This window comes from Penicillium hordei, assembly GCF_028827395.1.
Source record: "Penicillium hordei strain IBT 12815 chromosome Unknown utg000004l_segment0_segment0, whole genome shotgun sequence".
Classification (NCBI taxonomy): Eukaryota; Fungi; Ascomycota; class Eurotiomycetes; order Eurotiales; family Aspergillaceae; genus Penicillium; species Penicillium hordei.
The window spans coordinates 2,623,093-2,636,563 of NW_026623145.1; the positions used below are offsets into that span (position 1 = coordinate 2,623,093).

At 47.4% G+C, this 13,471-nt stretch overlaps 5 protein-coding genes across 5 annotated transcripts; 3 read left to right on the forward strand and 2 right to left on the reverse strand.

The window, feature by feature from the left end:
- Window positions 1-190: 190 nt before the first annotated feature.
- Window positions 191-1,988, reverse strand: N7537_008207 (cytochrome P450; the record flags this gene model as incomplete). Its single annotated transcript, XM_056899262.1, has 5 exons — window positions 191-304; window positions 364-1,146; window positions 1,204-1,322; window positions 1,382-1,622; window positions 1,680-1,988. The coding sequence occupies 5 exons, from the start codon at window positions 1,986-1,988 to the stop codon at window positions 191-193; spliced, it is 1,566 nt and encodes a 521-aa protein (XP_056751338.1).
- A 337-nt stretch (window positions 1,989-2,325) lies between these two features.
- On the reverse strand, window positions 2,326-3,903 carry N7537_008208 (glycosyltransferase family 69 protein; the record flags this gene model as incomplete). Its single annotated transcript, XM_056899263.1, has 1 exon — window positions 2,326-3,903. One exon carries the CDS (start codon window positions 3,901-3,903, stop codon window positions 2,326-2,328), a length of 1,578 nt encoding a protein of 525 aa, XP_056751339.1.
- A 551-nt stretch (window positions 3,904-4,454) lies between these two features.
- Window positions 4,455-5,045, forward strand: N7537_008209 (uncharacterized protein; the record flags this gene model as incomplete). The annotated part of the gene is made up of 1 exon (XM_056899264.1): window positions 4,455-5,045. The coding sequence occupies one exon, from the start codon at window positions 4,455-4,457 to the stop codon at window positions 5,043-5,045; it is 591 nt and encodes a 196-aa protein (XP_056751340.1).
- Window positions 5,046-7,189: 2,144 nt separating this feature from the next.
- mirC (siderochrome-iron transporter MirC) lies at window positions 7,190-9,254 on the forward strand (the record flags this gene model as incomplete). The annotated part of the gene is made up of 5 exons (XM_056899265.1): window positions 7,190-7,410; window positions 7,468-7,598; window positions 7,661-8,395; window positions 8,448-9,109; window positions 9,159-9,254. The coding sequence occupies 5 exons, from the start codon at window positions 7,190-7,192 to the stop codon at window positions 9,252-9,254; spliced, it is 1,845 nt and encodes a 614-aa protein (XP_056751341.1).
- Window positions 9,255-11,352: 2,098 nt separating this feature from the next.
- Window positions 11,353-12,277, forward strand: cdc42 (Rho family GTPase CDC42). Its single transcript, XM_056899266.1, has 4 exons — window positions 11,353-11,426; window positions 11,508-11,627; window positions 11,730-12,108; window positions 12,187-12,277. Exons 1-4 carry the CDS (start codon window positions 11,407-11,409, stop codon window positions 12,247-12,249), a joined length of 582 nt encoding a protein of 193 aa, XP_056751342.1. The 5' UTR covers window positions 11,353-11,406; the 3' UTR covers window positions 12,250-12,277.
- The last annotated feature ends 1,194 nt before the right edge of the window (window positions 12,278-13,471 follow it).

Here is a 13,471-nt window from a genome sequence, read left to right on the forward strand (position 1 = left end):
TGAATCTCGTTCATCAGGCTACTAAATACCGAAAAAATGGTTGTGATACTTTCGAGCGTGCTAGCAAGGTAACTTCAGCTATTCTTATCTGCAATATAAAACCTTGTAGATAAATATAAACGGAGATTGCATTGCTCTTTCGAGTCAGTTTTAAACTCCTAACATTCCCTCTTCACGCCACTGTCTTACCTCATGATCTTGCTATAGCCTCGCTGTTATGTGTCAACCTCACGTCCATGTTCTTTTGCCTCACAAACCATGCATTAACAATCTCCCATTCTGCTCTGGGATCATTGAATTCAATCTGAAGGAGCCTCAGTTAGTGTCAGATTCCAAATCCCGGGTTGAAAGCCGTATTCTCACCTTGTATCTTAGAAATAGCGACGGGATCAACTTGTATATCTCAAGCAGACTGATATTCTTGCCTATACAAGTCCTCGATCCAGCCCCGAAAGTAAATGTCGCACGCATCATCTTCTGCTTCCTGTCCTGGAAACTGGTCTCAGACTCAGTATCCATCTTGAGCCACCGTTCCGGGACAAACGACTCAACATCCTCCCCAAAGACGTGAATCCGATGTACTATCCACGGATTGGCACCAACTATCGTCCCAGCCGGCAGAAATGGACCACCATCAGGAAGTTGGAGCCCCTCGGCGGGCACGACCCGCTCAAGCATCAATCCTACAGCCGGGTGAAGACGTAGTGCTTCTTTAATCACTGCATCGAGGTAAGGGAGTTGCTCTTGGCTTTGTTTCCATGAGACAGGTAAAGAGATCCGATTTTCTTCCAAGGCAGTGGTGAGCTCTTGCTGCAGTTTCATACTTGCTCGCGGGTTCTTAAGGGTGTAATAAAGAATTGCTCGGAGAGAAATTGCCGTTGTGTCGGAGCCAGCATTCATGTTGCTGATAGTGTATGAGAAGACTTGGTTATCACTCACAATATTCGGGTGCTCATTTCTTGCTTCTAAAAAACGATCGAGAAAGTCCTTTTGCTTGTTGGCCACTGGGGACGTGGTTTTCTGGTTCAATCGTTCGTCTAGTCTTGCGCGAGCAAAGCGAGCCACAGCTCCGGTTGAACCCCCTCCGAAAAGGCTCTTGAGAGGGTTCTTGATGAAAAGGTAGTCGAGCCATGGCATTTGCCCAATCTATCTCTCAATCTCATTAGCCGTGAAGTTAATTATCTGATACATCGAAATGCCAACCTTTCCGGAATAGTCGAGCATATGCTCCAATGCGACGATGATTCCGTCGATATCATCCCCTTTCTCGAGGAACCCAAGTGGCTTACTGAACGTCAATTCTCCTATGACATCAAATGCATCTTTTTGAGCTATATCAGCTCCAGCTCTCCTGTCTCACGGGGAGGAGGAGACTACTTACAGTATTGTAGCCAAATAGCAATATCGCAGACTTTTGCTTCAGCAACAACCTCATCTAGTTTCCCAAATAAGGTGTGAATAGTCTTATCTACAAAAGGCTCAAACTCGGTCAGGGTACTCATTGAGTAAGCTGATGAGATAGGCCTTTTAATAGCAGCATGGAAAACTTCATCGGTTGTAGTAAATAGTGTAGGCGTCGGTCTGCCTTTGGCAAGCTGCTGCTGAACACAATAGAAATTTGTCTTGCGAATGTTAGCTAAACAAGAAAAGTTAATTAGCTTCTTGTAACTTGAACTCACCTTTTGATATCCCTTATTGATGCCATATATAGTTTTTAAAGCATCCAAATTCCGCACACTGACCACGTTGGGTCCTAGTCGAACATAGTCCCCATGTTTTTGGTGAAGGTTGTAAAGGGTCACTTCTGCGCGACCATTAGCAACATCGATGAATCTCCAAAGGTTTGTTATCTTAGCCAGTAATGGTCCGGGAATTGACTTTACTCCTGGTTTGAGATAATTGCGAGTGAAGTGAAACAAGGCAAAAGTGACAAGGATGGCTGGTAGGTGTGACCAGATTAAGGTCAATGCTTCTGAGATGATGGCCATGATAAAAACCACAGGTATTTTATGCTAGTGTCTTAGTATACCTAATTACTAGACATACTATTTATACTCCTTAGATTGGGGAAATGCGGGGGAATGCGGGGAAATGGGAGAATTCCGCTATTGTAGCTACCCGCGGAATGAGCCTCGCATGGTGGTCTCAAGAGCGGGCATTTTTGTCAATGCCACAGGTGCTCAGAGATATAAACATTGGTCCACGTATTATTCATATATAATGCCCCTAAAGGACTCTAACAAAACTATCAATACACCAAAGGCACCAAAGGATAAGCAAATCTATATAACAAGAATGAGTAGAGTGATATCTGATTCCAGAACATTAAAGCTTCATCGAAGGGACAGGAATGCTCTCGAATCCTTTCTGCCCGGGCTTGCGGTTTTCAACAATAACTTGAAGACCACGACGACCACAGTAGCCATCATTGCCTGCAACCCGATTAACAACTCGGAAAGAGCCGCCACCATCGTTTGCAGCATCCGGAACCCACACAGTCTCCTGCACAGTTTGACCGGGGACTTCCGTGCGACGGGGATTGTGCCAAGGCAGACCGACAAGATGGTTTCCAAGGTTATGGAGGAACGCGTACAGCCCCTCGAAGCGGCGGGTGATTCCCAGCCAAGAGAGGGTGCGGTGGTCATAAGCGGTCCGCACGAACGGGTTCATATAGATACCCGTATCGGTGATCTCGTCGACGTTGGTTGGCAGGTCTTGGATGTCCGCGTGGATGAGACAGCATTCGGACGCCTCCCAGAAGAGATCGTGTCCGGAGCGGAAGCGCGCTGGGTTGGGGGTTGTAGGCGGCGGCGAGCCTTTTTGGAAGTATTTAGCATCAAATGCCACCATTCCACCCCAGCAGCTGCGCACTCGCACTGCGTCTTTGCCGGCCAGCACATCGCTTCGGCTCTCGCCTTTGCCGGATGTAGTGAACCATGGGTAGAAGGGGAGACCCATGCTGTAACCTTCAAGATCGCGGGTGGCATATGTGTCGTAGAATTTGATGGGGTTGTCGAAGTCTACGGCGCAGGCTGCACGGTATTGGGCAACACCGTCTTCGTTAGCGTTTGTTGAGAATAAGAGCTGGGGAACATCGGAGGGGTGGAAGAGGATATCGTTCAGATATAGTAGTTTATCGAATTTCAGCTCCGGGTGGTCGGTCAATGGTTGTAGTGCTCGGTTCCGAGCCTGGGCCAGATATTCGATGCGCTTAATTCTCTTTGATCCACCGGGAATGGTCACCGTCGGCAAACTCTTCAGGTCCAGGTGCTTTTCAGACACAATTGACTTCTGGCACTGCACTTTCTCCTCTAACGCGCGCAATGCGCGCTCTCCCTCATCACCGCTATCGTTCTCATAGATACTCAGGAACACATTGTCAGGCCCAAGCAAATCAATCAACTCCAGGAGTTGTGTTCCCCATTGACCCTGAGCAAGCTTGCCACCACCATCATACAGACTTGCTGCAATAAAGACCTTCTCTTGGCGGGGATTGCCTCGTCCGGGATATGAGCTTTCGAGTACTGATTTGCGGAGTGTAGAGTAATGCGCGGGCGGATGGGTATATGATGGGAAAAGTATCGAGGTGAAAAGCGCGAGTACAAAGATGATGCCGGCGACAACGGGGAGGTAGCAACAGCGGCGAATACAGAAACGTCGAGAACAGCTCGGTCGTGGTGTGCCAGCGAGGGCCGGTCTGGAAGGGTTGTTCAGGCGGCGATAACCTGCTGATGCCGAAGAGAGAAACCGGGATAGCCAGGGCAGTTGGCGTCTGCCAAATTTGGATGAAGAAGGGACTTGGGCTTCAAAATCGGCCTCGTCGATGTTGAACGTCCCCTGCGAGTCGACTGAGGACCGTGAGGCAAGCTCCCATTCATCGGGATGGAGTAGTCGTGCAGTCATGGTGGATCGTGTCACCAAATGGGTATACACCCTTGGGACTAACTTCAACTGAAAATTGATCCAATGAGATGGCCCGTTGCAGCCATTATTGGTGATATCGTCCGGCCCCAAAGAGAACTTACATCATCAATATAATCACGTGATAACGGCAAGTATATGAGGGATGTACAACATGAAGCTCAAATATTTCTGGGCTTAGATGAATATGATTGTAGATAGGGAAATAAAACACCGAACAAGAGATCTAGATGGAGACCCTCCTTGTCCATTTCATCATTTGGGTAAGTCCAGTAAGAAACAAATGTGTAACGTGATTTTCCGATGGAGGTTCCGATATGTAGTGACGTAGCTGTAGTCGGGGCACCCGTGGAAGCCCAGTCCTGATCGCGCCCAGATGAAATCATTTATCTTTCCATCCACTCTCTGTGTTCACTTACTTTGAACTGCCAAATTTCACACTTAACTTACTCACTTGTTCAAATATCCGCGGCGTCGTGACTGAACATACTTCATCTGTGACCATACTGTTTCCCCGCATTCCACAGCCCACCATGTCGCAATCGCAATTCAAATTCATCAACTCAGATGCCGAAGTCCCTGGCAATGGTAGTCCTCCCCCAGAGTTTACCATCAATGCGCCAGCTTCCACAGATATATGGGCCAAGCCGCCCTCCACCACCTGCTTCTCAGCCCCGATCTTGTACAAATCTATGCCGCTGGAGTCATTCAAGCGGATCCGCGTCGCTTTCAATGCCCTTTGGGAGAAGAACTATGACCAGGGCGGCATAATACTTGTCCTGAATACCGCCGGCGGTGGCCAGAAGTGGGTAAAGAGCGGCATTGAACTCACCCACGGCAGACCCCACCTCAGCGTTGTCGCCAAAGACAACTGGGCAGACTGGAGCTTGCTTCCGGTCCCCTCGGGTGGTGGTGCGGCAACTCTTGAGTTGGTCAGAGAAAAGGACAATAGTCTGTGGATCTATCTTGTTGAGGGTTTGCAAAAGTCCCCTATTCGGGAGGTCACCTGGGTCTTTGACGAGGAGAATGTGGATGACTTTTGGGTTGGTGTCTATGCTGCCCGGCCATCAAGCGAGGGCGGAAAGTTGCCTGTCCATTTTGGTCATTTGATTATAGAGGAATAGATTAGTGGGATGTTGTTAGTTATATGCCCCGATAAGCAGATGACGATGGCCACTGCAAACAATGATGATATATGATGAATTGGATAATTGGAATGAAGTAAAAGTAAGACTGCTCTTGACCATACATTGCAATGGAGCACAGCAGGACATTCACGACCTATTCAGATAGAAATAAAGATACCAGCTTGCTGCAGACATACTACGGCTCCACGGAGTTTCAGGTCCACCTGGGCGCCAAAGATGACTGAGATGGTGCAGATCAGCCGATGTGCGAATAGGTTCCAACAAAATTGATTACTTCCCAGATTTGTTGTTCGATCTTTGTCATGACAGATGATCAGCCATACTGGCGCACTCGTGGTTACTAGGTGCGCAGCGATTAATGTTGATCCACACACGACAACAAATGTGAGGCTTTACAAGTAGTACATTGTGCGCATTAAATTACTTGTAAGTTTAGCTTTATCAGATGGGACTTACAACGTAAGTACTGTGTCGGATGCCTACCTTGTACTACTAGACATCTACCTATATGTGACTATATAGAATTCAGGAACCTCTTTCTGTTCGTGTTCTTATTTTGATATTAATGCGATGGTATCCTATATTTGTATACTACCCCCGTTAGAGAGCATAAGCCTACACCTTCCTAATCGGATTTATCTGATCCTACTATATCTAGTGCAGTGTAATCCCGACAATCGGGTGAATGCGCCGCACAAGACCTATTTCGGATGCCGAGGTCACACCAGTCGCATGTTAATACGACAAGTGGAGAAAAAGTAAATTTGAGATTCCTTCCAAGTTGCGTCCGTTCTTCCGTCCCTTTCCCAAATTCACCTTTCTACTACCAGGAATATCAGATATTGTCCATTAAATGGAGAATGGGAAATGATATAACCCCTAGTCAAGTGACCAGGTCCGTCATTCCAGCAGTGATATGACGGTTTCCCTACGGAGTAGATCGAAGTCAACTGACAGGGTAGCAATGTATGTTGCTGCCAGATAGTGGAGACATGTTCAATATATTATGTAGTTACGTAATTAGTTCCCTTGATAAAAATGAAAAGAACGAACTTTCACAATAAATAATATATAGAATCAAAGATCAAAAAGGGAAGATCAAACTTCCATCTTATCTGATGAAGTGAACCAGGGTAAAAGTGACTTGGCAGTACCAAAGACTCAGCTCATGCCACCAAGTGAACACATGTATTCCGCGGGTAGCCCCTCTGATTGTAACAGTCCCCGTGCCCCGAAACTCCACCACCTTTTAAAAAAAAATTCCCTCTTTGACTCATCTTTACCTTTGGGGGAGAATATACTGGGAAGCACCTGGGAATTTCCAATATCCCAGAATGATGACTGGGTTACGACTGTGACACTGTTTCTTAAACTGTCTTGGTGCATCATCCTGGAATGCAAGAGATGAGCTGAGATCGGACCTCAGCCTCTCACCTCACCTCTCTACCACTACAGACCCCATCAACGTGCATAAGTGCGACCGACGATCGGGCTTGGTGTCATTTTGCGCAGCAAAACCAAGACTCGCAGACCAAAAATCTTCACGGCCTGCTTTCCCCTTACATTTGGGCGCCTTCCTCCGAAGCACGGCGGATCTACCCATCCGCCAATCTGCCCCATATCTGCCTACAGGATCCTTCTTACTTACAATAGCCCTTCATGGGTTGACTCCCGAGGCAAGCGCGCTTCCACGACTTCTTTTACATATCGCGCCCCATATTTATTTCCATCTTGTCCTGGCCAAATCCGGTCTCCGATTCGCTGTTGACATCTCGTGTTGTCGTTTCTTTTTCCCGGTGGACCTGACTGGCTCGGGCTACCTAAAGAGCGCCGAAAGTACTTACTTATTAGAGCAGGCTTTCATCCCTTTTATATGATACGCCTGCCGCTACTTACATCTGATGCCGCATGAACTCTTTTTTTTTTTTTTTTTTTTTTTATGACCTATTTCCCGCTTAATCGCCGCTTTTAAGATAACCGTCTTTTGTATATGGTTTCTACCAATCTCAGACTGAACTCTCTTACCGGTTATTCTTATTCTTATATGGACGCTGTCCATTAGAGAATACTTCCGTTGAAACCGTACACGATCTTTGTGGTAACCGTGCGTCGGTCACGAGATGCCACTTCTCGATCCACGCTCAGGACCGTCCTACGGCACTATCGAACACGAAAACGCCGGAATGGAGGATGAAAGGGATCAACTGTTGCAGGATGACCACGAGATCGAAGGCCAGTCTAGTGGACTATCTACACCGGATGAAATGCAGGAGGGAGTTCAAAAGATTGAGGCCATCAATTTGACTTGGACAACTAAGTCTTTAATGGTAGCCTACGTCAGGTTCGTGTGGCTTGCAGTCCCGTGCTTTTGCTGAACCCCTGCTGACTTAGCGTGAAGTATATTCCTCATGGCATTCTGTACATCGCTGGAAGGCCAGACCGTGATGTCACTGTCTGCATATGCGACAAGTGCATTCAGTAGACACGCGTTAATCTCGACCGTCCTCGTTATCCAAAATGTGGTCAATGGTGAGAGTTTGCTACCCGGGTTCAAAAAAGTGAGTGGCTGCTAATTTTTTGACGATGTCTAGCTGTCATCAAACCCCCTATGGCTAAGATCGCCGACGTATTCGGTCGCTTCGAGGCTTTCTGTTTGAGCATCCTTATATACATTCTGGGATATATCCAAATGGCCGGCTCCACCAACGTCCAGACCTACGCCTCTGCCCAAATCTTCTACTCTGCCGGCTCGACCGGCTTACAGATCCTCCAACAAGTCTTCATTGCCGACAGCAGTGACTTGCTGAACCGCGCCTTCCTCACCCTTCTGCCCGAATTCCCATTCTTGGTTACCGTCTGGCTCGGGCCGACTATTGCGGGCGCGGTGCTGCGCACTAGCTCATGGCGATGGGGTTATGGAATGTGGGCTATTATCTTACCTGCATCCTTCCTGCCACTCGCCCTCACGCTGCTCTTCAACCAACGTAAGGCCCAAAGGCTGAATTTGATCAAAAAGCGGACTAGAAGACAGACGGACTTTGTTAGCGTCGTGCGTCGGACTTGGTACGACTTGGACGTGGGCGGACTAGCCCTTTTGTCTGCTGCCGTCACATTAATTTTGGTGCCTTTGACTCTTGCAGCTACTGCAAAGAATGGATGGAAGAATGTCAGTATTTTGGTCATGATCGCACTTGGTGTTGTTTGCCTGTGTCTGCTACCGCTCTGGGAGTCTTCACGAAAATTGGCCCCCAAGCCCCTGCTCTCTCTACACCTCCTCAAGCAGAGAACTGCTCTTGCGGGATGTGCATTGGCGTTCTGGTATTTTAGTAAGTCGATAATTCTCTCGACATCCAAGGTGTCGTTGCTAACTTAACCTAGTGGCCTTCTATTTTTCGGTTCAGCCTTACCTTTATTCCTACCTGCAGGTGGTACAGGGGTACGACGTTGCCACTGCGGGGCGTATAACCCAGACATTTTCTTTCACCTCAACCATTGCCGCATTCAGCGTATCACTTCTTATCAAGTATACCCGACGATATCGCATCTTTATTACGATCGGATGTGTTGTGTACATGACCGGCCTAGCCCTGATGCTCCTGTGCCGAGGAGAAGGAGCCTCGCACTTCCAAGTCCTCAGCACACAGATCATAGTCGGCATCGGTGGCGGTCTGATTAATGTGCCTGTCCAACTGGGCGTTCAAGCATCTGCTAGCCACCAGGAAGTTGCAGCAGCCACTGCAATGTTCCTGACCTCCATGGAAATGGGCGGTGCAGTCGGTGCCGCTATCTCAGGGGCTGTTTGGTCCTCTGCCGTCCCACACAAGCTTCTGCAATACCTCCCCGAGGAAAGCAAGGGCCAAGCTGCTGAAATCTTCGGCAAGCTGACCACAGCTCTGTCGTACCCAATGGGATCTGCAACTCGCATTGCTATCAACCGTGCGTACCAAGAGACCATGAACCGGCTGCTGACGCTGGCTGTCATTGCTACCCTCCCTCTCATTCCGTTGAGTCTTCTTATGGTCAACTACAAACTTGACAAGGTAAGTCGCTAATAATGCTTTCCGGTGATCTCTTCTGACTCGATTCTAGATGGGCTACGGTAGTCCCAAACATCAGAGCAACCCGGTTCCAGTTGAGGCAGAGGCAGGGCGCAACTCGGATGACGGACACTCCAAACGAACATAAACCCCAGCATACCTGTGTGCATTCACCGCGCACGACAATTATGATCTTACGAACTGAACTTTTTCTGTCTTGCTTTTGCATCGCTTATTTTTTTATTTTTATTTTTTATTTCTATTGCATCTCGACACAAACCAGCAAGCGGCGTTTTCGGTTGTTTGAGCGAGGTACAACACATCCTCGATATATCCCGTTCATCCGGACTGGTTGACGAGCCAGTTCATCATCTGCGTTCGGCGTTACTGTTTATGTATTCATGGGGTTGGATGTATCTATCTTTTCAAGGCTGCGACAGTTCAATAGACCTAGATAGGTATCAATACCGAGAATTTGAATACCCAAGCGGTACTACACTGCACTGCACATCGTAGTACTTTGTACTCAGGTAAGAAACCCATACCCCTCCAAAGAACTCGGGCAGTTTCGATCCACCCGCCAGCAAACTTCCACCACGAAGCGATTATTCCGATCCGGCCGGCTTGCCGCCTAGGACCCTCGAGTTGTAACATGTTTCTTTCCCGCAGTTACCGCCTAGTGAGTTTCATTTCCCTGCAACGGTCAGGAATAGAGTTGATTGCCCCTATTTTGCACACTAGACAACGTACTTTGCATTGCTTATACCAGTTCATATCCCAGTCTAGTCCAGTTCAAACTTCACGCATCACGGCCTTATATCCACTGCCTACCCGTCAATGCGGGAAGGATTTGGATTTGACTCTATTTGAAATCTCAAAAACCTAGCTAGATTTGTAAATATTGAATTTGGTCTTTTCTTTTCTTTTCTTTTCACTCCATACTACCATCCTCTTCTCCCCCTAGCCCAAGCCCAATCCTTATTCAGCTCGTATATCACGTATATTACCCGTGCATGTACCTGCATATATGCATGCATGCATACCAGATACCGCAACGGAAGGGCTTGAGTATACATGAGATACGAATTGATCCTGCTTGGCCCCCCTGACATGTGCATGTGCTTACTGTAAATGTATACTCTTTGGGGCTACTCCGTATGGAGGATGCGCAGACTGCAATATCCGGATATTAAGTCAGCCCGTCAGCTGTCGGCTATCAACCACCAGCACTATGTATACTTGGTTAGTAATGTGAGTCACCTACCTGGGCAATGACCTCAGCCACACAGTGAAGGCGAAAGTTGTGGAGAGACTGGATCTGGATGTGACTGCCAAGCTGTGACGGGAACAAGCCACTTACGAATAACGGAGTAGGTAAGGATTAAAGTGTTCTGGATTGGATTTGGAGTGTATGGAGTGTACGGAGTACTATGGATTGTATTTTTCCTGCATCCATCTAGGTCTTAGATCTCATACATAAAACGGCGGTTTGCAAAAGGGGAGATTTAGGGATGGGAGATCGGGAACCCGTGAATGGTGAAACAGGATTGAAATTGGGGACTTCTTTTTTTATTAGCTTGCTTTTTCTTTTTCTTTTCTGCGTCACGGGAAAAGGGAAAAGGGAAAAGGAAATAGGGAAAAGGGTGAAGGAAATGAGTTGACTCGAAGAGAAAAGGGGGTAAATACTCCGGGGGGAACTCCTTTTGTCCCTCGACGGCATTTGAGACGCTTATCTCATGAGACCTATACTTGGTATTATTGGGGTAATAGGTGTTTAGTACGTATGTACGTATGTAGAGTTGGTAGACATTGGGTTGGGTTTTAAAATGTGATCGTCCTATAGAGACATCAGATTCTAGAGATCACAGCGCTTAACCAACAGCGGTTGGCCGTTGATTATTTATGGAGTATTTATAGAGTATTGGTATTCCTAGTATTTTTTTTTTATAGGAGTTGAGGGAGATGAGGAGATGAGAGATAATGATACCGTTTTTCTTGGCAGTAAATGAATGACACAAGAGAGATCATATTAAATCCAAGATTATTATCATAAATAATTATACAAATGTTATAAAAAGATCTATTTATTTTATGTCGAAAATCTTCCCAATAAATACCATAGAGACCTGTTAATCAAGCGAAGAGCTGTACAGACCGTGTATCGAAACTAGCACCGTGTCTAGACTCCATACTTCTGCGGGTTGCCCCATTCAATCCAGACCACAGCTTCTTCCTCCCTTTTTGTCTCCCACACTCTTCTTCTCTATCACTCTTACATCGATACTTCTCATTAATTCAAAATGGTCGTTGCTACCATCAAGTACGCTATCCTATTTCGCTTCATCCCTCCTTGCCAAGGCGAAAACCCCCCCTCCAGATGTCATGGCTAACCCCAACCCAGATGTGTCGTGGTGGGGGACGGTGCAGTAGGAAAGACCTGTCTACTCATCTCATACACAACGAACAAGTTCCCTTCGGAATATGTCCCCACTGTCTTTGACAACTACGCTGTGACCGTGATGTAAGTCATCACCCGAAAAACACCCCTCCCCGAGGAAAAAAAAAATTATACGTCAGTCCAGCCTCAAAGAAACACTTCTGACCGATCGATCTCCAAATTCAGGATCGGCGATGAGCCTTACACCCTGGGACTGTTCGATACCGCCGGTCAAGAGGATTACGACCGCCTGCGCCCGCTCTCTTACCCACAGACTGACGTGTTCTTGGTCTGCTTCTCCGTCACTTCACCTGCCTCATTCGAGAACGTCCGCGAAAAGTGGTTCCCCGAAGTCCACCACCACTGCCCCGGTGTTCCCTGCCTGATCGTTGGTACCCAGACCGATTTGCGCGACGATGCCGGAGTCCGGGATAAGCTCGCCCGTCAAAAGATGTCTCCCATCCGCAAGGAAGACGGTGACCGGATGGCTAAGGAGCTTGGCGCTGTTAAATACGTCGAGTGTTCTGCCCTGACACAGTATAAGCTCAAGGACGTCTTTGATGAGGTACACCGAATCTTCCTTTTTTTTTGCTGCCCGATATTTCCACACCGCCACTGACACGTTATCCTTTGTACTTTTTAGGCTATTGTCGCGGCACTCGAACCCGCGCCCAAGAAGAAGTCAAGGGGCTGCCGCTTGCTGTGAACTTATCCTTCACGGACTTATCGCAACAGGTTGGTCCGAGTGTGACTGATATGTTGCACTTGGGTTGATGCCTAGTTGACGTGCGCCTCGAAGCTACGATGGAATGAACCTGTTTATTTCTCTTTTTTCTACTCTCTCACGTTCTATTGGGCGGCAAATATTTCTGGCTGGACTTTGTTTTCTGGGATATCCAAATTCAGCGACAAAAAAAAGGGGGGGAGTGTGGTCTTGTATTATGGCTAGCGATGCTATCTGAAGCGTTCCATATCTACGTTTTCCAGTTGAAAATGGCTTCTGTGCTTTTCCTTGATCCCCTTTTTTCTCTTATTTTGTTTCTGTTCGCATATCCCGGTTCGAGTCCTAGCCTCTCTAGTTTGCTGTGTCCCTTTTCTTTTTTGGTTCTGCTTCTTCTTTTCTTGCTTCGCCTGGCTGCGTCTATCTGCCGTCTTCAACGACCTGGCCTCGAGTTACTATTGGTACTCGTCTCCTTCTCACCTTTCAATTTCCCCGATCCTCCACCCTCATTCCTCTCCTTCACGAACTACAGCGACAGCAATTTTGACCTTCTTCTCCCCTTTTTGTCGCGTCGAATACACTCCCCGCATCCTACCTATTACCTTCTCCGCACCCGGCTCTTTCACCTCTTGACCGTCTCTCTCGGCGTTGGACGTCAGGGCGTCGTGTTTTGGCTTTTGGCTGGTGGACGGTTTCCGTCACTGTGATCCCCCCACATCCCCTATGCCCTGTCTTTTTTTTTTTTTTTTTTTTCCTTTTTCACGTGCTATTTATGTACCCCCAGCTTTGCGAACAATCCGGACTATGATATTGGGCTTGCTGTACCCTTCTCTTGCAGATCCGGCTTCTCTTCGTTTTTTTCCCCCGCCAATATGTGATTTCGCCTGTTCCAATCTGATCTACTATCGCCATTACTCTCTATGCGCGCGCCCTTGATACAAGCATCTCCGTTCATGTCCTTTCTGCGATCTATTGCAGTCTTTCGAGTTACGCCTCACTGAAGAGCAACGTTATTTCTGGGTCTTAGAAAGTCGCAGATAATTCCAATTCAATCAGTTCTATCAAGTTATTTTGGGGTTGAGTGTGTCTTTGTTACTAAGCTTGTAGTATTTTGATATTGTATTTCCAGGGTTACCTCTCGAGGTCCAAGTCTCTGATATCATAGGCTGAGCTCACCTGGGCTTCTACTGTGTCATGACATCACCCC

What these genes read in the sequence shown, in the direction of transcription:
- cdc42 (XM_056899266.1), top strand. Translation starts at nt 11,407, where the DNA reads ATGGTCGTTGCTACCATCAA. An exon ending in ATGGTCGTTGCTACCATCAA is followed by an intron (nt 11,427 to 11,507) that starts GTACGCTATCCT and finishes ACCCCAACCCAG; the next exon opens with ATGTGTCGTGGTGGGGGACG. An exon ending in AACTACGCTGTGACCGTGAT is followed by an intron (nt 11,628 to 11,729) that starts GTAAGTCATCAC and finishes CTCCAAATTCAG; the next exon opens with GATCGGCGATGAGCCTTACA.